General features: G+C 36.8%; 2 protein-coding genes, 1 long non-coding RNA gene and 3 other non-coding genes across 10 annotated transcripts in view; 3 read left to right on the forward strand and 3 right to left on the reverse strand.

Moving 5' to 3' along the window:
- Window positions 1-679: 679 nt before the first annotated feature.
- LOC122409153 (alanine--glyoxylate aminotransferase 2-like) lies at window positions 680-9,175 on the reverse strand. The gene is made up of 9 exons (XM_043416479.1): window positions 9,008-9,175; window positions 7,307-7,401; window positions 5,914-6,032; window positions 5,480-5,714; window positions 3,909-3,999; window positions 3,579-3,787; window positions 3,203-3,428; window positions 1,196-1,594; window positions 680-1,065 (listed from the first exon to the last, which is right to left on the reverse strand). The coding sequence occupies exons 2-9, from the start codon at window positions 7,372-7,374 to the stop codon at window positions 952-954; spliced, it is 1,461 nt and encodes a 486-aa protein (XP_043272414.1). The 5' UTR covers window positions 7,375-7,401; window positions 9,008-9,175; the 3' UTR covers window positions 680-951.
- LOC122409160 (uncharacterized) lies at window positions 5,597-21,825 on the forward strand. Of its 5 annotated transcripts, XR_006260619.1 has the most exons (4): window positions 5,597-5,734; window positions 6,419-6,525; window positions 6,688-7,176; window positions 21,732-21,825. It is a non-coding gene; the product is annotated as an uncharacterized lncRNA (long non-coding RNA). The 5 variants fall into 5 exon arrangements; XR_006260615.1 differs by lacking the exon at window positions 21,732-21,825 and having other exon boundaries at window positions 6,688-7,906; XR_006260617.1 differs by lacking the exon at window positions 21,732-21,825 and having other exon boundaries at window positions 6,693-7,906.
- TRNAS-AGA (transfer RNA serine (anticodon AGA)) lies at window positions 11,335-11,416 on the forward strand. Its single transcript has one exon. It is a non-coding gene; the product is annotated as a tRNA-Ser (tRNA).
- On the reverse strand, window positions 16,985-17,066 carry TRNAS-AGA (transfer RNA serine (anticodon AGA)). Its single transcript has one exon. It is a non-coding gene; the product is annotated as a tRNA-Ser (tRNA).
- Window positions 17,604-17,685, forward strand: TRNAS-AGA (transfer RNA serine (anticodon AGA)). Its single transcript has one exon. It is a non-coding gene; the product is annotated as a tRNA-Ser (tRNA).
- Window positions 21,822-24,466, reverse strand: part of Dora (Dorado) — a 47,894-nt gene continuing 45,249 nt past the window's right edge. Inside the window, exon 17 of the mRNA XM_043416475.1 lies at window positions 21,822-24,454. Within this exon, the coding sequence (XP_043272410.1) occupies window positions 24,388-24,454 (67 nt within the window). The 3' untranslated portion in view covers window positions 21,822-24,387. The remainder of the gene's footprint in view (window positions 24,455-24,466) is intronic.

The raw sequence follows: 24,466 nt of genomic DNA on the forward strand, positions 1-24,466 counted from the left end.
GAAAAGCAGAGAAATGACCGGTGTCCACTTTTAATTCGAGAATATTTTTATCATTTCACCTAATTTTCTAACCACGAATAACAATGCAAATATTTTTTTTTACTCCTGAACAATTTTGCTTTTTTTTCGTCCAAACGCCCAAAGAAGGTTCGTTAATTAATGAAAATATGAACTGGCACCTTACCAGAGAAGTGTCGTCATAATTTGTCCCCCTCCTGAGTGGTAACTTTTTCCTCCAAGAACAAAACGAACTGCGATTCTTTTGGAAAAATCACGACTTTGTATACCCTGAAGATAGGTGATGACAGGGCATGTTCTACGTAACAGTTGGAAGCAAATTCGGTGATTGGGATTTGAGGTTTCGTCATTGTAATGGGAGAATAATTTGGACGAAAAATATGGCTGTTTACTTGCGTGGGTTTAAAACGTGCTGGGGCAACTATCACAGTGACTCGGGTCATGGAAACTGATGATTGCTGAATAATTTGTTATATTTCTGGGAAACGTGCCTACAGGCTCGTACAACACGCGGCGGATGTTGAGGGTAGTGCGAACCGTTGGACCACTCATCTTTACGTTCCTTATCATATATCTTTACGCAATTAAATTAGTGTCAATAGTTGAAAATAATATTTTGGCTTTTACGTAATGAAATAAGAAAGTTGAATAATAAGATCGGTTAATAATAAACGGTAATATATTTATTACTATTGCACTAAATACACGAGGAGTCTTAAGAATATTTACAGATCTCTGATATTTACAACTATTTATATCGACTCATCATCCATTTTAACTTCAGATATAAAAGAAAGGATTTTCGTCACAGTTTTTCTCTTATCGCTATCGAATACTAATTATGATACAAATTTACATAGCTCCTTGAATATCGGTTGAATATCGATTGAAATGAGAAATAAGTGATCGATGAAAACGATCGAAATAGATCAGTTAACTGGCTCGTATCGAGACGCTTTTCTTGACATCGTTGACAACGTTGGAATCGGGCTCCATATCGACTGTGGAAATCACCGCTTGAATTATCGTCGTTGTTGGTTCCAGTGACTGCAAAAAAATAATAAGCTTCAGCGTCAATCGGTTTTTCCGGAGTTTATTAGAATAATTTAAACGCCCTTTTTAAATTGTAAACGCTTTTATTAATTTTTTTTCGGCATACTTTGGAAAAAGAACTTACCACTTCAGGGTCAACTTCAAGCTCCTGGAGGACCTCGTCGAGGGCCGTGACGAAACGATCAGCATTCGCAATCGTAAATACCATCGGAGGTTTCAATTTTAATATGTTGTTGTCAGGCCCGTCACTGCTAACCAGAATTTTTTCCTCCTTCATTCTCGAAACGACGTGCTTCGCTTCAGCCGTTGCTGGCACTCTCGTTTCTCTGTCTCGGACCAGCTCGATACCGATGAATAATCCAACCCCCCGCACGTCACCTATCATCTTACGAATTTGCGCCAATTTTCTCAATTCCTTCAACAAGTGCTCGCCCACGCTCGTCGCATTTTCTCGAAGACCCTCTCGCTCGATTACCTCCATTACTGCATTCGCAATGGCGCAGGACACTGGATTTCCACCGTACTATGGTCGAGATGACAACAAACGATTGATTGAATTCGACAATTTTTTCGTCACGATTGGTTCAAATATCGTGGTACTCAAATATCAATTTTTATGCTTCCATCAAATGATTTACTTTGACAAAAATTCAAATTAGGATGAAATAATTTTTTCTTTCGAAATTATAGAAAAAGTTGCTTAATTTTATTCGTTTTCTCTGGCATGTGATTTTATTAATCAAATTCAACGAACAATTTTGACAGAAAACGTCACATTTTCTCGACCTTTTCGCGCAAAACGTAATAGACGTCATGACTAAGCCGCGAACAAACGATGATTAATGTCGTGATAATCGAATGATACGCTCGTTCGTGCAATCCTCGGAAATGAGACTTGACGCATGTACGCTGATTATATATCACCAGAAAGGATCAAGGTATACGTTTTTAGCGAATTATCCAGAGTCTTGGTATATGTGGATATTCGTGAAGACGGAAAAACGTAAATTTATACACTCGCATCCACCGGGTGTTGTATACTTATTATTCAAGTTGGACATAAAAAACGTGTGAAAAATTTGAAAAAATATAATCACTGTGGTTTCAAAAAATTGAACAACCTTTTCAAATGTTGAATAAAATACGAGGGGAAAATTTTTGCCAGGAATCTAATGATAAAATTCGAACTTGAACGAACAGTTTTAAAAATTTAAGAGCAGATCGCAGTGTCGTTGCTTCTTTTTATTTCCAAAAAATACTTTTGACAGAAAAATTAAGAAATTTGTGAAACGCACGATTTCTTAGTTTCAATTCTCTAGCACGCGAGGCGAAAGTGAGCAAAACTATCCATTTCAATCCCAATCAACTGATTTTCGTTTTTTTATTTACTTTTTCGAATTGTGATTAGAACACCCGGTATGTTTGATGAATGCTGTCGGCACTGTTCCCTTAACAAGTTACTGGAGTTATTCGCGCTTTCGAGGTCCACACGTCAGTACTGTACAGAATATGTTATCGTACGGTCGCCGAGTTTTGGCTGTTCGAAAATAAACATGAGCTAGGAATTCCATAAAGTATCGAAACACGTGGGACATGCAAAAATACGCGAGTTTTTCTCTGGAGCTCGAAACTCGAGACGAAAAAAATCCTTCATAAAAGCCAGTCGAATCCTATCATTATTTTAATCAAAAATCTGTCCGCGGGTGTGATCTATTTGAAGAAAAAAAAAAAAAACAAAAACAAAAACTGACTCCGATAATGAATTTTTTGGCGTGATTTTGAAGAATCGATTTTTAGGCGTACACTTTTGTACAAAATATTCATAAATAATTCAATTAGTGAGTATTCGGAAGGAAAAAATTCACCAAAACTTCTTTTCGCCATTGGCATTTGTAAGGAAATCAATAAAGCATTTTCATTCATCACGATTGTAACGGATTTCAAGTTATCAATTGAAAAAAACTTCGTGAATAAATGCTCGCTTTATTTGAGCCCTGAAAAGTGGAAAAAATCGAACTCCAGTTCAATCAGTGGTCTAAAAATCCTAGAACAATTTTCGTCTCCTGTAACATATGATATTGACTGAGGATTCGAAAACAGTAGTGAGGCGTACAGGTATAGCTATACTCACAGTATTGAAGTACTCGAGTCCCGTCTGTTTGAAGCTGGCAGCAATTTCTTGAGTCGTTATGACTGCGGCGACGGGATGTCCGTTACCCATGGGTTTCCCAATCGTTACTATATCCGGAATGACGTCGTCGCCGTATAACTGAAAAGCCCACATGTGTGAGCCGACCCTGCCGAATCCGACTTGAACCTCATCAGCTATGCAAATTCCACCAGCTTCACGAACGTGTCTGAATGTAATTCGTTGATTTAATTGTTCATTAATCATACAACAAACGCTAAAATGAAAGCATTCAACTCCATCGTAATAAATTGTTCATCAATTTCGACTGAACGTTTGAGATTAGGTGAGAAAAAAATTCATGGAATTCTCCACTCACCGGTAAACGTTTTGGTAATAATTTTTTGGAGGCAATATTTGTCCGCCCACAGACATGAGACTCTCGGAAATGTAAGCCCGAATTTGCTTTCCCTTGGCTCTTACATCGTCGCAAATTTTTTTCACCTCATCAGCGTATTTCACCCCCAGATCTTCGTTGGGGTAATCTTTGTCGCGATAAATACCACGATAAACGTCAGGGCAGGGGGCCTTGAGATAATAAAATTGAGTTTTTTAAAAATATAAATTCTTCAAACGCCATTGTAAGTTATCGTGAAAATAAAATGCTTATTCGAACTTGAATCGAATCGAACAAACCAGTCACACTCACCACGTGGACCCAATCCTTTTTTCCATTCTTTATCTGATTGAACTTGTATGGGGAGATGTCGATCATCGAGGTTAAGTGACCGTGATACGCACTGCGAAAATTAAAGCCCGCTTCAATAGAGCGAACAACATAAAATACAGAAAAACTGTCAGGCAAAGCTGATGAAAAAATGGAGTGAGAAATAGAGAAAGAGAGACGAGGGAAGGCAAGTATTCAAGTTGAGTTTTCCAAGACCCTTTTATCCCATCGACAAACGAGCTCAAAGCATCATTCGTCTCCAGCCTGAAATCTCATTCTATATTCATATCGATCGAAAGGCATATTTCTGTTGAAAAAAAAAACCAAATGCGTAGACATTCTTCCTCAATTTCCTCGGCCCGATAAATCAATGCTTGAAACTGGAGTGGGCTAAGCAAATTTTTCGGGTTCATTCGTCCTATGATTAACGGCAGACGCAAAGTTGAGAATGTTTTTCCAAAGCCCGAAAAATTTACTCAGCCCTCTACGTTTTTTTGAATTAATGTACTTTCTTCTACCGAATACTACGATCTGGATCTGGTTCTCATGAGAAAACGGTTAATCCGATTAAACTTTTGAAACACAAAATAAAGTTTTTTTCATCCTCGAATAACTATTTGTCGCTCTAAATCATTTTCAAATTAAATCACGTCAAATAAAGTGAATTTTTCACTTATAAAAACCACTTTGAGGTCATCGGTAAAACGATAAATTTTATTGCTATATGATTCATTTGATTTCTGCATGGGGACCAGTTCCAGCCACCTGCGACGTCAAAATGCAAGTTACAAAATTTCATAAATCACACTTTGTTATTTTTTTCTCTATTTCTATTTCGTTACGTGTCACATACATCGTCGTGTGTCTTCTGAAATGAGAAGAAGATTATCTCGATGTGTATTCGTGGTTCGGTGTTGGCCATCGTCGAGTCGTTAATACATTTCGTGCTCGTCTGTTTATTAATGATTTTTGTTTTCTTATTTTCTTTGTTTTTAATTTCTGTGAAAACTCGTCTTCGTATGAGCTATACATGATGTAGGCTGGAAACAAGCAAAAAATGAAAACCAAGTGATTAGTGAGCGATTCACAGATGACTAGAGTATAAGGAGTGTCGATGCTCTCTGAAAATTCACTAAAGTTAGTGGCACAGTTATCGAATCTTGATTATTCATAGTGTCAACGAAATTGAATGAACATTTATCAGGCTGTGATTCGCAGCTACCTCACGGATTTTTCAAAGTGTGAGCACTCCTCGGACATCTCTGTACGTGTGATTTCTAATAGTAATCAAAATGACACCTCTAATACGAGTTTTCAACGTTAGACTAACGGCACGATCGTACGAGAAATACTTGTTTACATATTGTCTGAAAATGAGGTCACATAGCCATTTTTTGACAGCGATAAAAATAACCATAAAGGCAATTGAAGTACGCGATTGCTTTACTCGGTCCACTTTTCGCTTGAAGCAATTGGACGATGCAATTGTACGAGCTGCAATCGAAGTTGACATAGATAAAGCTCAGCGCAGCTCGCCATCAGAGCAAACTTACTGATCGACCGTGATGACATCTGTGTTTCCGGTGTGTGCTTCAGCGAGACGAAGTGCCAGATCATTTGCCTCGCTGCCAGAATTGACGAGATAACAAACGGAGAGAGGCTCCGGCAGGAGAGATGTCAAACGACGTGCACAAACGACCAGATTGTCGTGGAGAAAACGATTGTTCGTGTAGAGCAAGGCCATCTGTTGCTGACCCGCTTTTACGACGTCAGGATGACAGTGACCAACTACAGACATATTTTAACCAGTCAGTCACATTTGTTTTTATATTTTATTGTTAGTTTTACGTTCGTTTTAAGAAACTTGTCGCGTTTAAGTGTAAATTTTTTTTTTTTTTACGTCGATCGCATTTGAATCGAGGAAACTTCGGTAACGAAAAGTAAATTTCAAGATATTCGTACGATTAGAAATACAAAATGGAATTACCGTGCGCCACGTTGTTTATGCAATCCAGATACCGCTCGCCTTTCTCGTCGAACATGTACTGACCCTGAGCACGTACGATTTTAAGGGGACTCGACTTGTAGAAAAGCTTGCACGATTGTCTGCGAAAAGTATTTGAAAGAATTTTCAAAAAGACATTTTTATCGAGAGCCAGCCAATGAAATGATAAAGCTGCAATGAGGCTATCCTCACATTTTCGTATGCTCGCTTGTTATTTCATTCTGAAATCAGACACCGAGTCTGAGGAGCCCAATCAACCGCTTCTTCTTTTTAAGCTTTTTTATAATTTAATATTTTCTTCCCCCCAATTCTCAACAGCGAGCCGTCAATGAGACGTGTTTTCGTTTTATAATGTCTCAAAACCCACAAACTCAAAGATCTACAGCAAAAGTGAATATCAATAAATTATAATCGAAGATAGCAGCGAAAGAAAACTCCTTATTTAAAAAGTTTCTTTTGAAGTAGTAACCAATTGAATTTCTTCCAGTACTCAATTCGTACGTTTCTCCGTGTAGCAATTCACATAAATGTTGACATTTACATCGATACGTGCGCATATGAAGTATACAATCGTGTCGAAACGTTCGTATCTCGGTAAGTGTGTGCCATTTCACCTCGGAGAATTGGATATCATCTAGATATTAAGGGTTTGATGCAGGCGATTCAATCGTCGAATTGTCGTATATAGAGCACCTAAGCACACATTTTATCGGGTGGCCTGATTCGGCAAGCACGTGATAATATGCTAATTTGCAGAGTAGATCGATTCGAGGATGTCACAGCGTTATCATGATGACCCGAGCAACGCCCGATAGCTACGTTCCGCGGGCTTCCTATGAATAAATATACAGGCTGGGCTTAAAGTGGCGCGAAATAAGTTTCGGAGGATGGTGAAGGTGAAATTCTCGTTATTTTGGTGACAAGTTTCCAATCGATTCAGCCTCGATGCGCTGGCGACCGAAACTTAATTACCTATACAGGCAGCCGATAAGGGAAAGTGGTGAACTACTGGCTTGTCTATCACTTTCTAATCCACGTCTCATCGAAAAGGCCTGAATAATTATTTTTTCAGGCTGCTGCGATCTCTTCGGTGGCACGATGGCTTTGGGCACTGCGTATCGCTTGCGGGTCAACCGACGATATAAAAAGTTTCGAAATAACTAAACATCGAGAAAGGATTTGCCAACGAGGATTGCGAGAGTGAATGACGCACGAATGAAACGTGGCTCGTTTTCGGTTGTGAAGGTTTTTATTTTCAATTTTTTAATTTCAAATATTCTAGTATTCGTTACGATCGCACGATTTATGTTTATGTACAGCCGATGGATTTTAAATTGTGATTAATTGGTAAATTAATAGGATTTTTCGTACTTACCCGATGTGACGCTCGCGAAGTTTGATCGTATCACTTTTGTGCATTTGCTCAAGCGAATCGGCCATCATGATTTCCTCTTTCCAATCGCTGTTTATCTGGGATTAACAAAATTGAAAATCGCTCAATGAAGCATCACCGGTGAGCCTGATCCGCTTATATTTTACTGATTTTATCAATAATTCATCGGGAAATGTTCATCGGGAATCAAATGAAGTATCAGTTTAATCGGAAGACACGGATCCGATTGCCAATGTCGTTGGTTCACGAGACCACTTTACGTTACGACGTGAATAGCGCTTTTAATTTACCCTCCCGCATCCATCGTTTCCGAACGAACGATTTTTTCAAAGAGACTTTGACATTGCATTTTCTTCCTCATTCTCAAGTACTTTTGAACGATTCCATGAAATCACGATCCCGGGAATTTTGAGAGTCCAAACCGCGACAAAACGATCACTCGGAAGCGTAAAAAGTACTCAGAAAAATTCTGATGACTGAAACTCTCCCCAAAATGTTGAAGTACAAAAAAATCCACAAGAATTAACTAGAAATAAAGCATTAGAAAATAGTTCTGAGCCAATAAAATCGTTCAAAAAATCATACTACCAATCCAGAAAACGAGAATCGAACGCCCTGCCCCAGCATCGGGTTAAAATACCTCAGATAAATGTGTGACGCTCGAAAGCCTCTTTTTTCGTGATCAACGAGAACGACGTTATGGTAACGATGATACAACCGCGAGATGAGTTATTAATCGATACCGCGTCAGTGTGAATTCAGGCTGGTGTGTGGCTGGCTCTACTGTGTTAGCACACACGTCAGTCTTTCGTTAGAGGTTTCAACGGCCACCGATGACAACTAACAGTCGTTCTACTATTTCCTCCAATTCATCTACTCACATATGTATATATAGACGGACGGTTATAGCTTGAATATGACAAACCGCACATTGAACAATGGAAATTGCCTTTTATCGTATATAGGAATATCGAAAACAAAAATGTCACCATTGCTGATGCGAAATCCCCTTGAACCATTTCAATCGCTGCTGGAATCAATTCTCCAAAGAGATGCGATACATCGAACAATTCAATTTCACGTTAACAGTCAAATGATTTTTTCTTTAATGAAAGCGATTTCATTTGAAATTAAAAAAAAAATTTTGTGGCTAGGGAGGAATTTCGTTTCGTGACTTCCAACCGGTTTCGAAATTAGGGATTTTTCTCATTCGTTCAGCTTTTGTGTATAAATACATGAAATTGGAGATACTTCGTATTTGAAATGGTGTCCAATAACTTTGGGAAAAAATGCGTCTTGCCGGCTTTTGCGATTCTTTTAATTTTTCCTACTTGGCATCGCGCCATCGTCGTGTCTCTTCGTATACGTCAAAAATACCTGACAAATCTATACGACAAAATAAATGTTTAATAACACCGAGGCCATTTCAAGAGAAGCATGATTTTTGGTGGAATGCAGAAATGAGCAAAAAACCGAGTTTGTCGAAACTTAAAAAAATTCATTAAAGTTTCCCCGACAGAGATGAAGTCGACTAAGAAGCGCGTAAATGACGCGCGAATTAATTGAAGCATCGAGAGCAACGAACCGCGAGCACGTGGAGCTAAAGCTCCAAATGAGAATGTAATTCGGATGAGAATTAATGAGCATGTTAATGAGACGATAGTTCGATGTTGATAATCGTACCTGAATATAGAATTGCGGAGGTCGATTGTTCGGAGGTTGTTGGGATTTCCGAGTGTTGCAGTCAGCTGAGTGTCCGCGACCTACTCCGGTGACGTCATATATAGCGTCCTCACAAGTTGAGCTGAGAAAAAGAAGCGGGGATCTGCGCGCGCAGTTGGCCAATTCTCTGTGCGAGCGTTTCTCTCCTCGCTCGCCTTCTCCTTCTCGATTTATCTATCGCTTTCCTCTTCACCCTCGCGCTTTCAGCCTCCTTTCATCACTCTGTCTTTTCCTCCCTCCCCTTCGCTCCGCGGATCTCACCCCACTTTGAAAAAGCACTTCTATCAAGCCCCGTCTCGCCACATAGATCCGCTTGCTCCCTATTATCGTTGTACTGTTCCCACCGAATCTCCTGATTAGTGATAACGCGAGACATTTTTTGTAACGAATAAAAAACTCGCTGCAATCCATTTTTTCCTTGGGCTCAGACGTTTTCGAAATTATCACTGAAACCGTCAAAATTCGGTGCACGTTGGATTCGCTTTGAATTTAGTGACTCCAATGTCCGTTCTTTGATGCATTAACTCGATTTAAGCTCAAAAAAAGCAATCGATTACGAGCACTGTTGAAAAGGAATTTCAAGCGGGAGTAAAAACGTATATTTTTCCGGTCAGTTCACAATTTTCCTTCCAATTATCACCAAAACAACACGATTGTTCAACTCTTAGATCAACGGAATGTCAAGTTCAATTCGACACTGAGCAAAGGCCACCAATTTAATTGACTTTTTTAAGACTCGAGTGCGAACCTCAAGGAGAACCTTTTATGAGAATCAAAGCAGAAAATCATGCCAGACGTCGCTCGAACATGAAAAATCATTAAAAAGATTTGCGAAAATCACTGAGCTCGTAAAAAACTGTTTTCATTTTCCCTTTCACCAACATTATTTTACGCAATCTATTTGTTTTGTGCTCGCGCACTAAAGTCTGAAAATATTCTAAAACGAGTTGGCATAGCGTCACGACGAATCGAAAGTGTGCGATAGTCTACTCGCTTTTTGGCACTTGTGAAAGCACGAAGAGCATCCCCGAACGATATTTCCGAGTGACCTCCACAAATGTGCATACACGAATACACTCGTGTGTTTATTTATACATGTGAACTTCAGTCAAGAGCACGAAAAATATAGACGATAAAAGAGCAAAAGTGCCAAAAGTCTAATCGTCACTATCAACCCGCGCGAAGTGTGCAAGAGCGTGGCGAAGAGAAATAGGACAATAGCCAATATGAAAATATTTGGGTCCGATAAAGAAGATTCGAGGCGGCAAGCTTTCGAGGATTATCATATGCTGCACGGGGCATGGAATCGGGTGTGAATTGTTCGAGGATTTGAGAAAATTCATTCCGAATTTTCAATGTTGTTAAGCGCATGAAAGCAATATTTGCAGAAAAATTCGTTGATTTATTTGATCCTTCGTTACTCAACCCTGAAATCAATAGCAATGAGTTTCTTTCGCAACAGTGTAGCCCGAATGAAATAGCAGAACGATCGAGCGCGATCACGAATATCAAAACATCTTTAATAATTCAATTGGGAACAATTGTGCGATCATTACACGTTGACACGAGTAGGTTACTGCGCACTTTCCTCAACGAAATCCATAAAGTTGAGGGACTTTTTCTGGGAAACCTTATCTTCGCTCCTGCTTCAAGGACGTTTTCAAATCGTATTTTCTTCAGATTTTCCGATGTCTTGAACCTGGGACGCGCTGATTTCCGCTTGTTTACGATTCATTTGTTGAGCCTTCGCGTTATTACTCTCCGTCGTTTTGATTCTTTGCATTTTACGTTTAACTTCCTGTCAACTTTGAAGACGATACAATTAGGTTGTCGGCGAGATATGCTGCTCGCACGTGCCGGCATTATACTCGTTTCACGTTACTCCGCATGCTCGAGATCCCGAGATACGACTACGCCGCGCTTACTCTCGGATGTCTGAGTGCAACCGCACTCATGCAAATTGAATGCGAGTGGAATCCTTTCTCCATGCATTATTCTTGCGGTTACTTTCGTTCTTGATCTACAAGAATAAATTCGTTTGATCAAAAAGTTGTGAAGAAGAAAATCGAGTTCGCGATTTTTCGTCAATCGAAATCGATATTTCTTTCGAAATAAAAATCTTTTTCTGCTTAAAGTATCGAATAAAACTGCATCCCCTATTAAACGTATGGAGTAGACTTCCCAAGGATTCAATTCCTACAAACCGCTTTGAAATTCCAGTCCCAAGTAGTGCAGGCCGCCATCGTGGCAGCCAGCAACAAACGACAGCTTGCCAAAACCGACGCGAAGCAGTCGTGGCCGAGTGGTTAAGGCGTCTGACTAGAAATCAGATTCCCTCTGGGAGCGTAGGTTCGAGTCCTACCGACTGCGACCCATTTTTTTCTCATTCGAACCTCCATTTTCTATCTTCTATGCAAGCATAACTTTTCGATTTTTTTCGCACTGAACGTGAGAGCGCAAAACCTGACGATACAAGCAGACGATGAGAAGTTCTGGGAAAAGGAGAAAAAGATTTGAAACGAGAGAGCAAGTTGACCTAAGAGAGAGAGAGAGAGAGGGGAAGAGAGAAAAGTTGCAAGTGCTGAGTTATTGATACCAGAAATTAGTACTAATTAGCTTTCCGTTTTATATTAAAGCAAACGTAACTCTCAACTCGCACTCTATCCTCTAGCTCAATACGCTGAATTCAGGTTATACGTTCGCATATTTCGATTCATTAAACACGTCGATTAGTACGCGCCAAATGTAAATTGATTCGCCCAAAATGTGTAGCACTTGCAATCATCAATTTTCAATATACATATATTGCTCTTAATTTGGAGCAGGCTGTTGTAATTAAGCGTACTCGCGGTGATTATGCTGGATCGAAAATTTATCTGTTCGTGTATCGATTCGCGGAATTTGTGATTTCATAAAAAGCTGCTCGCATGCGCTCCGTTTCATATTTCAGCAAGTATAAAAAGATGTTTTTTAAAAAAAGTGGAATCTTTCGAGCATGCACACGTTCGTCTATGAGATAAACGAGTTCGCTAAATCTTGGTGCTCTCAAAAGCGAGTTCGTGACCCAGATCTGATAATAACGAAAATGAAAAAATTTCGAATTTTTTAATGCGCACGAAAGTAGTTCGTAACACTACCATTTCGTTATATTTAAATCTTAAGAATAAGCACCGATGCGTATTTACGTTGAATTGAGAAGTGAATACGAACGCACTTCATTATCAGTACTAAATATAGATTACACTTATCGCTCGAGCGTGAGCCACGATCGGAAGCCAGAAATGTACGTAGCAGATGGAAGTGGAAACTTTTGGCCCGAAGTATTTATCAACCGGATTATTTTTTATTATTTTTCCATCCTCGATCGATCTAGCGGAAAGAGAGAGAAAGAGTTGAGGGAAAAAAACCGTGAGATAAAACTTTTTCTACGAGCTTATCAACCATCGAAGTTTTCAGAAAATGAGATTTCCTTTTGCATTCAGTGTATAAACTGTTCTCCACGGAATCAATCAACTTTTTTATGAAGCATGTGATGAATTAGGTTAAATAAATGCGATGATAAACGATTCGCAGTCTCCTCAACTCAAAATCTTACACTTTTGTCTAATTTTGTGTATTTTAAAAAATCAGTTTCTGAAATAACATCGAACAACTTTTCAACTTAGTCTCTCAAGAAAGTATTAAATTCCTCACAAACTCAACTTCGTTCGATTGCAAGGATCAAAAAGCAGCCAAATTAGCTCCCCCCTTTGACATTGACATCAATAAATCAAATGTAATCTTCTCGCCATCTGAGACTCGATAGTCGAGAAAAAATATCGCGCGCGCTTACCTGTACGCCCTCCCCATCCAGGGAATCCTGGTTTCCCTCATCCACGATGCGATTTCGCGAACCGGCGCTTCTTCACGCTCCATTTGGGCTCAATGAAGGTTTAAAATCCAAACACACCCCTCGAGAATCCAACTAAAATACTTCAGCAATCTACCGCCCTTAATATCCTTTCGGAATCTCACGAATTTACCTCAGGAATCCTCGAAGAAGACTGAACGGGATTATAAAAAGAAACGTTCTTTCATTATTCGTTGTGAAAATCCTTATGAGAACACCCCCCTGTGTACATTCGACGGAAGCAATCTGCTCTGGAAACTTGTACGTTTACGTCGTTGGTTCATAAAGCGATTGCGAATCAATACCGGGAGCTTCCTCGAGGAAAATTCTTTCAGGATTGATTCATCGTTGATCCATCTTATATTTATGATCATAACGTCTATCAGTGGTTGAAAAATAACTGGCTCCTTGGTCGTTCACGTTTATAAAACGGTCTGACAAAGAGCAGAACCGCAGGAGTCAAGCTCTCTAGAGCGTTCGCTTTCTTCCTCCGCGCATTCCTCGTCTCCATCGAGTCTCGGAAAGTACATTTCTATCTTCGGTTATTTAATCTTAAGAGATTCGCATTCCGGCGAGTAAGCGAATTACTCGGTTAAAAAAACCCGTCGAAGGAAGTTGCTTGCCGAAGTCTCGCTATTTTGAGAGCTTTTCAATGATGATCGTATTGAGCGCTTCGAGATACTCACTGCTATTTCTATGACGAAACGACAGGATGGATATTTGCTACAAATCCATCTCCTCCGAATTGATGGCAATCGAAGACAGCTTACGTCACCGTTGACCTTAACCCACGAGGCAGTGCGCTACTTACTCTCTAAACGGTGGTCGCGTCACGAGGGATTTTGTCACGTGCTTAGCTTCGAGTACTTTGGCCACAGTGATCATGCATGAAACGATTTTCTTAAGAAAGTCTTTTAATTTAGACAGGGTTTAAAAAGGGTTCGTCTTATTGGTTATTTAGATAAACGTGTTTGAATATGAAGAAAAATACACAGAGTTATAGGGACCATGCGTAAAAAATCGTTTATTTTACCATATTACGAATAAACGCTTCTTACGAAATTTATGAAAAAGTACACAATAAAAATTAAGTATATGTAATGAAAGTTTGGGAAGAAATTCGAAACGATTGTCTTACTAGTAATAAAGATATATTACGTTGGAGATGAAACGAAGTTGGTAATGAGCACTCGTATAACTTTAAATTTGCTTAATTCGGCATTTCGTTTCTTCTTGGCTTTGCCCATTGCTGTCACAGCCTTCTGTCTTTTTATAAAAACTTTTTTCTTTATCCATCTCCCATCGTGTTCCATTGCGCTCTCTAATGCAATTTTTTACATGAAAAACTATAGTATTTTCACCAGGGACGAATGAAATTTGGGGTTCAGGATGGATCCCCGGTTAATTAAGGGCTTGTAATTTCATTCGCCAAACGATAAGTTGAGAAAATTTATTTACAATTTCGAATTAATAATTCTGTCATTAATTTAAAGTAATTATATTTTTAATTAAGAAGTAAAAATCGGTTCAATTTAGACACCCATAAAATCCGATCCTCCGGGCATGATCTACCTTAAGGAATTCCTAATTCTCATTTATCGAAATCGAAAATGAAAGTTTGTTCACAGAATTGGTGATAGTTGACTACACTTTATAGCCCGATTCCATGACGTGAATCTATGGAGCGTTGAGAAAACTTTTTATAACTCCGAAATTATGCTAATGTCATATGCGACTCAATCAAATTTATAAACAATATAAGTTCGAGATAAAGAAATCGTAGAGGAACGTACGGTTCTAAGCACGTGTAGCACATGGCCGAGATAGTGATGGGCACGTGATTATCGCTCGTACTTGTGGAGGCTCGAGCACCGCGTTATCGTTCAAATAGATTTTGCGTCGGCTCGTCAAACCCCCACATTAAATAGGATATAAATCACATCTTCTGCAACGTTTGGCTCCCGGACGATAAGATACTCGACAATGTATTGAGCTCCGATGTATGCACGTGTGTACTTGGACGATGTTTCGAAAAATTTGATTAAATCGCGGGCTTCTTGATCGATCCAGTGATGTAAGAAAGAAAGAAAGAAAGAAAAATTACAAATCATCATCATCAATCTCGCTCCTAATGCCCTCACTTATCGCATCAAGTGTTGGCCAACTTTTCGCGTTTTTTTCCTGACAATACAATCGACAGTGGGATTCAACAAATATTATCGCTTCAAATACTTCAAATCGATAAAAAGCCAATCGAAATCAGTGCAATTCCAGTTTGTACATCGATTCAAACGTCAGATAGAGAAAAGTCTCCCCAGATCGCAATTTTACAGAGAGCACATCTCACGAGAACATTACCATTTACCATCGCCCAAAACATTACGAAGCCCAACAATCGTGCTATGGAAATAAAAGATCTAATTATATCTTCAGTGTGTAACAGCTCATACACAAACAAAGTGGAGTTGTGATGTGCACGTGGCAGAAATTTTATGTGGTAAAGCAGTTTTCATGGTAGAAATAGTATCAAAGCACTAATTTCATGGAATTTGTCACGTTGATGAATTTATCGATTGAAGTATTATGGAAAAAGCTGCTCCTAGTAGAATAATCGTTTTGACATTAACTTAATTTTTGTTTTTCATTAAAGTGTCGACATTTGGTAGAGTGGTCACAAGGAAAATTTATACTTGGTTCTTCCAAGGTTTTTTTCTGGTAGCGTTCTCGTGGAGCCATTCCGGGGTTCGAAATATTTAAAAATTTGAATAGGTTTGAACTCAATACTTTCCAGTATTGCGTGGGAGAATTCGCGAGTGTCGGTTCAAATGTGAGCTGAAATTTTAGTGTATTTTGTTCGTACCACAATAAAGTCGAAAACGAGCTGGTGAAGAGAACCGGAAAAATACGAAATAGGAACTTTTGCTTCCGAAAATGTGATTAATCCCTATCCCGTTTTAAGGGGGCGAGATGATGAATCGAACGAAAAAACACCGAAATACACGAAAATTCTTTACCGACGAAGAAGATCGAAATACTTTTCTCTTTCGAGTGGGCAGATGGCGCCATCAGAATAATTACAAATTGCAGATCACAATTATCACAGAAATTTATCGACACTTCTAACTGGTTGCATTCCGTAATACTTTTTTCTAAATCCTCTTCATCATGAAATTATAAGCACTTTGACGAATCAAAGCAGCATCTTCTTTTACTAATTTTCTATGGACAAACAAAGCGATAAATTTTATATGATTAATTAGCAAAATGAAGATACGAATTGTAATTAACATGTAAATAAATGCAGTAAAAAATTATCTAAAAATAAATACAGTTTAAATAAAAGAAGTTAAATATCGCGTATCGACGGTCGATAAAGAAGAATTCTGCTGCAAGTTTATTTGTGAAATTTAGTTTTCGCGTGAACAAGTCATTCAAGGATGAAATGTTTATCTCGTCGAGTATCGGAAGTCCATAAAAAATATCGTGGCGGAATCAAGTGGGATAAAAAACAAAGTGGACCCTGCACGTTTTTTTTTTCATTTTACGCAACACGATCGCAATTGAAGATAATCAGATCGCGTATGCGATAAAATCACTTTATCGAGAATCTTGTTCGATAATAATTTTATCATGTTTGCAAAATTCACAGAAGTGTACGAAAACACTTGTGCACTCAAATTTGAGGTGTTTGCTCATTCGTCACACGTCGTAAAAAGACCTTGCGGTTTCGATAGCCTGCTCAGATTTCGAATGAGATTATTAGAACGCATTTATTGTCGGCTTCATCTACTCCAATTTTGATGTTAGATAGATTTACTTGTCTATGAAATTCTCATGATTTCTGGCTTGAGCAATTTTAATTGCGAATGTAAATAAATTTTTGAGCGTTCATATCCGTACAAATTCATGCTTTACGTGCTTTTTGCATTTATTTAAAAAAAAATTAAATGAATTTTGGAAAATAATAAAAATAAAACATGATAGGTTTCAATAAGAACAAAAAACATTCGATTGTAATGAAAAAAAAAAAAAAAATAATAATACTTTTTCGCAGTCGGTAGGACTCGAACCTACGCTCCCAGAGGGAATCTGATTTCTAGTCAGACGCCTTAACCACTCGGCCACGACTGCTACGGAAATTATGTGCCACAAGTGGCTTTCTCAATAACTTCAGACAGTATAGATCATTGCAATTCGTAAATGCACTTATTTTTGTCCCAACTTCATTTTCAAAACATTCATATGCTAATTCGATATAAATAAGAGATTAATATCTGTACCTGATGGAATATTACATCGCAGGTATCCTTAGAAATATATTTGGGGCTAATGGCTGACGAAGAATTTTCATCAATAATTTCAAAAAAATTGTCCATTGACCTCTGATTATACATTATGAAATGAAAATCGCTCATTTTGAAATAATAAACAATAATTTCCACGACTATTCCGAGCATAAAGTATTGTGATTCGTTATAAAACGAAATTTATATAAAAATCTATTATCCCATACTTTCATCAGTTTCAAACGAATATAAATTCATATTTCAGCATTACAATTAATCAAATAAACCTACCAAACTTACGAATGATTGAGAAAATATGGTCAACAGAAAAAACATAAAATCGAAGAAGTACATTGATACATTTGGCTCAATTATGCTATACGCAGTCGTGGCCGAGTGGTTAAGGCGTCTGACTAGAAATCAGATTCCCTCTGGGAGCGTAGGTTCGAGTCCTACCGACTGCGAGGCGTATTTTTTTTTTTCTTAATTTCCAGTTAAAAATACGAATCCCTACGAGAATTGGTATTTTTCCAAAATTTAATAGTAAACTGTTGATTCTGTAGTGAAATAAAACGATGAGAAGAACGCACTGAAAGATTGAAAACGACGAAGGTAAATGAACAAAAAGACTTATTTTTGCTAATTTGAAGTATTTCTATTTAAAATTCACTCCGAATACGTTTGATTACATCAGCGATCGACGGATTCATAAGTAGAGATCCACACCACAATATTGTTCACGATTACCATGGCGCAATGATAATTTTTTTCTTTTCTTCATCATATATATATATATATATTTGTGTCTAATAATGAGAATAAATGTAGTAGTCTTAACAAGGACAAATATTAAACTTATCGCGAGAAAAATTGAATACACGATGAATATGCGATGAAGCGGTGAGAGTGAGACTTTTTAATCGTCAAAGTGAATTTGAGCCCACTTTTCGAAAAAACCTGAATATTCTATTGGCATAAAAATGTAGCCAATTACGCGCAAGAAATATTTCCGAAATGAAAATGCTCGCATTCTTTGAAACACCTAGAAATTGAAAAAATCTACTAACTATGGCTTCGATGAGGTGAAGTTCTTTTCTAATTTCATATAACATGTGTACGATGGTCATGACGAATGTTAATACGTTTTTTTTAACATACATATAATGCACGTACAATATATACTTTGTATATTACATAATCTATTTCCACATCTATTAGAAAAGGGACCAGTGCAAAAGTCTCTTAACAGAGTCATCGAGTTTATCATCGAAATGAACATTTTCGTGTTATTTATTTTATTTTATATTTTTTTTTTTTTTTTTTTTTTTTACATCTTACGGTATATTTTCCATGAAACCCAAAAAAATTGAATGATTTTCAGCAATGCCAAGTTGATGTGAAATAAAATCGACCTGATTGCCCGAATTGAATCACCGTTGCACTGTCCTTATCCATCGCAGTTATAATTACATATTGCGTTATTGAAATTCTTAATCCTCATTCCCACTTACAACTTTTTCTGTTCAACGTCGAGTCACAAGTTTTCCCATTTTCTTTTTCCTCATCAGGAAAAATTTCGTTCTTATGTATCTGCTGACGCGATCGTATAAATTTTTCATTGTCATTGAATTGAAATTTTTCCTGTTTTTTTTTTTCTCTTTTTTTTCGTTTCAGATAAATTTCCTTAGATTTTGAATGTTTGATGTACGTTTTCTAAATTTTTCTTTGCTTCGATTTGTAATTTCGTTACGGACACAAGTTACGAGTGGGAAAACTTTTTCGACGAATACAAATAATTTATTTTTTTCTTTTCTTCGTACTTCACGATGCTTTTACATCGATTTTCTCAAAAATTTTCAAATCGTTGTGTTCCTTGAATCTACTGTTTATTTTTTATAGCATTATCGTAAAACGCACACTCATTAAATTTATTATTTACGACCACTGTCCTTATCGTTAGGTAGAAAAATTTCTAACCCCAGTTGCGCGGAGAACCGTTTGCAGACAACCTTGAAAAAAAGTTGAAAAATGAATGATTATGAATACATTGTTGAAAATAAATGAAAAATCATTGCAAAATAGATCCGCGCTTGTAGAAATATTTCGAGACGATACTGACCATTTTTCACCATTTTCAGTTTCCGGTTAATAATTCTTATTAATTTCATCCAATTTGCTTTAAAAAACTTTGGAATTTCATGCATTCGTTGAGGATTAGCAAAATAAGTGAAAAAAAAAATTTTGGCTAATTTGCAAAATTTCGTTTACGAATGTAATGACACTGACTTGGAACGTGAACAAAAATTAATCTCACCCTTGAACGAAAGGTATGAAAAACCATAATATATCGTTTGAATCCTCGAGATTTCTTTCATTTTTAAATATTTTTCTAATAAAAATAAATAGGCATCAAAATATGTGCTTTGAGAGGCCCAGTCCTTGCACGCTCTTTCAATCGTTACCGCGGAGACTCGCGTTTCTACGTCGACTATGAGAGCTTCAATTTACATTTAAATCTAGACGAATTTATAACCATTTCTTTTGTTTGCAATTATTTATTAAGTTTTTTCTTTTTTCTTTTCTCCACTTTCGCGATAGAATTTAATTGAGCAGAAGTCATTTCAACTCATCTGCTTAATTAATTTTTTTTTCTTTTTTTTTTTTTTCATTTTCATTTTCATTTTTGATCGTATGTAAAAATAGATTTCTCATCATTCACCCAATCTGCTTCGCCCGTTTCGTATCTTCATCTCGTTACGTTTATTTTTCTTTCACTTTTTCCTCGTCGTTCAACATACCCTTAAACTCTGATGCTCGTTCTATAAGTCGTTATACGTCGACCAACATGGGCGATGGGTAGGTGTGATGGGACCAGTGGGGGGAAGCAAACTTGATAAAATCCAAATCATCGCTTGTTGATTTTTCCTTTTTAAACGGTAGAAACGCGAGCACAATAATTAGACCTCATTTGCGTCAAAACCGTAAATAAAACCGTAAATCTTCAGCAATTCGACGTGCGAATCATTTTTTCGTTTGTGTATGCTAAAGGACGTGTTTTTTAGCGATGAAATTCAAGCCTGAGAATTCAACGAGAATATTTCTGCTACTCGTGCTATTATTATTATTATTATTGTTGTTGTTGTTGTTGTTGTTGTTGTTGTTGTTGTTGTTGTTGTTGTTATTGTTGTTATCAGTACCATAACCAGTATCGTTATTATTATTATTAGTATTATTATTCATATTGTTAATATTAATATTCAATTTTTATTGTTATTTTTATTAATAATGTTATTACTTTTTCTTATTCAACTTCGTTATCTTCATTTTCTTAACTAAACGACACAGATTGATAATTTTTTTTTTTTTTGGGCAGTCGCAATTACCGGATAAGATAATGATCTATTATGGATTCTCTAAACGCGTAATTAGGCTAACGACAAGTTTCTCTAATATAATTTTATATATATTTATATCTATTTATTTATATAGTTGTATATGTTAGCTATAGGCTATGTGGTTAACTTCAGATTTATCGAAATGCTGAAACATCTGAAAGTTCTTTTTCTCTATGTTCTTTGTTATTCAAAAGTTTCAAACGGTATGAAATACTAATAAATGCTTTATGAAACTACTCACTAATTACTCGAAGTAATGAATGTATGATTTAAATGCTTCAACAGCCGGAATCCTGGTATATTTTTCTGAGAAGAAATTATTCTGGTTTGCATGCAAAAATTTGTTTCCCTCGTATGACTGGGTGTCACGAAAATAATTGATCGATCCCAGTGCCAAACTACAAAACTGAACATTTTTCAAATTTAAATTTTCGAGAATTTTTAAAAGGTTCTCGTAAGTTACCGATTAATTGATGAATCTGATTGGCTATTGATTAAGTGTGAATCGTGAATAGGCTTTGGTTTACTTTCGTGTTGAGGCAATTTCTCGCTTATTTACTTCTCAATTTATATTATGCTCAACTCTTAATTGCTTCAGGCTTCGAAAGGCTTTCAATTAGAACGAAAAATGACCTTTGACTCTTTCCGTACAATAAAGAGGAAGTGAGAGAAAAACGAAAAACGTGACTTATTATCGAGCTAAGAAATAAGTGCCGCTTGGTTTTCTTAATCCCTCGAGAATTAATCTTAAAACTAAAAATTTCGCGATCACGAAATTTGACACGCACGGACGAGAGTTACTCGTAATTTTTCATTTTCCCCTTTACCTCGGTATAAATAACTCTTAACAATGGAATATATATATATATTCAACACTGGAGAATAAACGTACGATTACAAGACACGACGAACAATGTCATCCCTATATTGTAGAGCATTATTCAGCTTTGCAAAAAATGTTTTTCGTTTTCTCTTTTTTCCCTTTTCTTCATTTTTTTCACATAGATTTCGACGAGGCACTGTTCAGAGTTCAATTACTAAAAACAATAACAATGTTTAGATTATCGTTAGATTAATGTTTTCTTTTCTCTTTTTTGTTCCTTATCTGCCATCAGGAGTGAAGGAAGCAGCGCTTCCAGATGGTTCGTGAACATAGCGGATATTAGAAAATAAATCTCTCTTACCGTTTATCATGGAAGTATCGCTTACATAAAAAGTTTTTGTTTAATCGTGTTTCTTTTTTTCCCCTTATTTTTTTTTTGGAGTTTTTCATGATACTCTTTAGGCGCTAACTGAATTTGATGAGATGAAATAATACTGGTTCACGTTGATATCGAAACGGGATGTTGGCAAAAAATATTTTACTCGCTACAAGCTAAAAGTGCCCGATATTTTGAAGTGAAATCAAATCTGCTAGTTAAAAGCGAAAGGTTTGGAGAGAGCCACCATTCTTTCGTTTTATATCCCGCTTCGTCCTTCTCTGTCGCACAATCCCACAGTGGCCGCTTGATTTTTGAAGAATTTACGATGAATTCTCGAGAAACATTACGGTATGAGAAATTGCGGAGAAACACATCGAAACAAAATCTCTTACGACGATTCATCGATCGAAGTTCACGCGAATATTCGTCGACAAACAGGTTGTTGGGTGACTCGAGATTCGAAGGTGATATGTCCGCTTTAATTGTTGTTTCTTCTTTGTTCGTTTTTTTACTTCTTTTATTCATATTTCAAATTATTTTATTTTTTTTTCTTTTCTTTTAATTTAAAAATTACAGAGATCATTTCCTTGATGAGTTGCCAATAACTGACAAACGAGAACATGGTGCATGATTGTGTACGTCTTATGTATAGATTTACCATACAAAATCAAAGGAAAAAAGTTTAAAAGGGAAAGTAGGGATAGAAAAAAGGCTGTTGCGAACAGGGGAAAAGAATTTTTCGATATAATGAGAAGAAAATTGGGGATGTGGAAATCCGAGAATAAATTTTCATTTGTTACATTTGAATACGTATTTAATTAATGCGATTTTAATAATGTGAGCTTGTTGAGATACTCGTTGTTATATGAATTTGCTCATTGAAACTAATTGTCTACTATATCTACTATGCTTTATCAATGAATTGAGAAAAGTAAAAGTGATGAAATAGAGAAAAGAGTCTGGAAGAAAAAGAACAGAATTCATCCTAACTATAGAATCGAAATCAAAATTTACTAACTAAACGAGGGCTAAGCTACGTTAAAACTAAAACAGGAAATGTAGAGAGAGAGAGAGAGAGAGAGAGAGAACAAGAGATAGAGAAAAAGAGAGAGAGAGAGATAAAACGACAAATTGTTCGGATTTATAAATGTAAATCGTGTTCAATAAAATCTTTGTGTTTACGTGTGTATGTTATGTGTGTGCGCGTGTTTGTCTGTTCGTGTGTAGCCGACGAATTGTTCCAAACTTTATTATTCTCTTATTTTCTTCACTCCGTTCTTTCATTGTTTTGATTGGCTGATTTGATTAACAAGAATTTTCATTTAAATTTCCGAGCGTAATAGTGTGTCAGGTTTCATGTTTTTTTGTTCACGTGAAGCAACGATACGCGGTTGCTTAGCACGTTCGTCTTTTCTTTTTCCGTCTATTTATTTTATTCTTATCACTATTACCTTTTTTTTCTTCTTAATCATCTTGTTCTTAATTAATCATAATTTTTATATCGTAAACATTAAACTGGTGGATACGTGAATATTTTTCAAAACTTAAAATATCTTTCCACATTCATGAGTGTATATAACTTGTTGCCATTAAAAAATCGAATGAAACGAAAAACAAAAAAAATATTTAAAAAAACCGACAAAAAAACATGGTAATCAACACGCAAACGGGTTGAGAGTATGAACATAAAAATTAACTCATTGAAGCGAGCTTTTATCGAACCATACATAATTGAAACGCTATCATGATTTTTCACGGTTTATAATGAAAAAATAAAAATAAATTTATTCATCCTAGTTTTCAATTCAGCAGCGACAATAAAATTTCGAAAACCCACAAAATCAGATAATTCGATTTACATAATCGAAAATTAAAGAACGAACGTAAAAAACAAATGAGACGTGAACATAATTCGCATATATAAACGTTCGCAATTGCAGGAGTCAAAAAAAAAAAAAACAGTGCAACCAGTCGACAGTTTTATTCCGAACTAAATAGACGAGACTCGATTGAATTTATCGAATATTGGAAGAATAAAAAAAAAAAATCATCAACTCTAATGTGATCATTCAAAGCTCGCTTCGGAGCACTAATGTTGTGTTTTTTCTTGTTTTCTTATCTTTTTTTCAATTTTCTTTTCTTTTTTTCTTTTGTGTGTTTTTTTTCTCTTTTGCTTTCTTTTTATTGATTGAAAAATACGAAATTAGCGTAATCACCTACACCGTTCCTCTATAGGGTCTAAATCCTGAGAATTCGCATTATCGACAATCTCGCGACGCACGACAGTCGGGGCAGATTGGTGTTGGTGTTGTTGTTGCTGTTGTTGTGATTGTTGTTGTTGGCCTGTTGCAATTATTCTAGGCGTATAAGGCCCCTTGACGACGCACGGAACGGAGATCTTGTCCCAGGCAAGTTTGTTCAGTGTGGCCAGCCCGTGAACGCACATAACGCTCTGCGGATGGGAATGACAATGATGCGGATGTTGAAGTACAAGAGCTGTTTGATGTGATGACGATACGGTAGGATGAGGACGAGAGGTGAGCCACGTCATGCCTGGCTCCGCTCTGTGTCATTTGCCGTTTGTTTGCAGAGCCGAGTTAATCTGCGCCCACAAGTCTTTATTGCAGGCCGGTGATCTGATTTCGTTT

Source organism: Venturia canescens, chromosome 4 (assembly GCF_019457755.1).
Source record: "Venturia canescens isolate UGA chromosome 4, ASM1945775v1, whole genome shotgun sequence".
Lineage (NCBI taxonomy): Eukaryota > Metazoa > Arthropoda > Insecta > Hymenoptera > Ichneumonidae > Venturia > Venturia canescens.

Bases quoted from the DNA above. Each gene is read 5' to 3' on its own strand.
- LOC122409153 (XM_043416479.1), bottom strand. From the start codon at position 7,374: ATGATGGCCGATTCGCTTGAGCAAATGCACAAAAGTGATACGATCAAA. The intron at 6,033-7,306 runs GTAAGTACGAAA...TACTTTTCGCAG, and splicing joins CTTCGCGAGCGTCACATCGG to ACAATCGTGCAAGCTTTTCT. The intron at 3,429-3,578 runs GTGAGTGGAGAA...AATTACATTCAG, and splicing joins TATTACCAAAACGTTTACCG to ACACGTTCGTGAAGCTGGTG.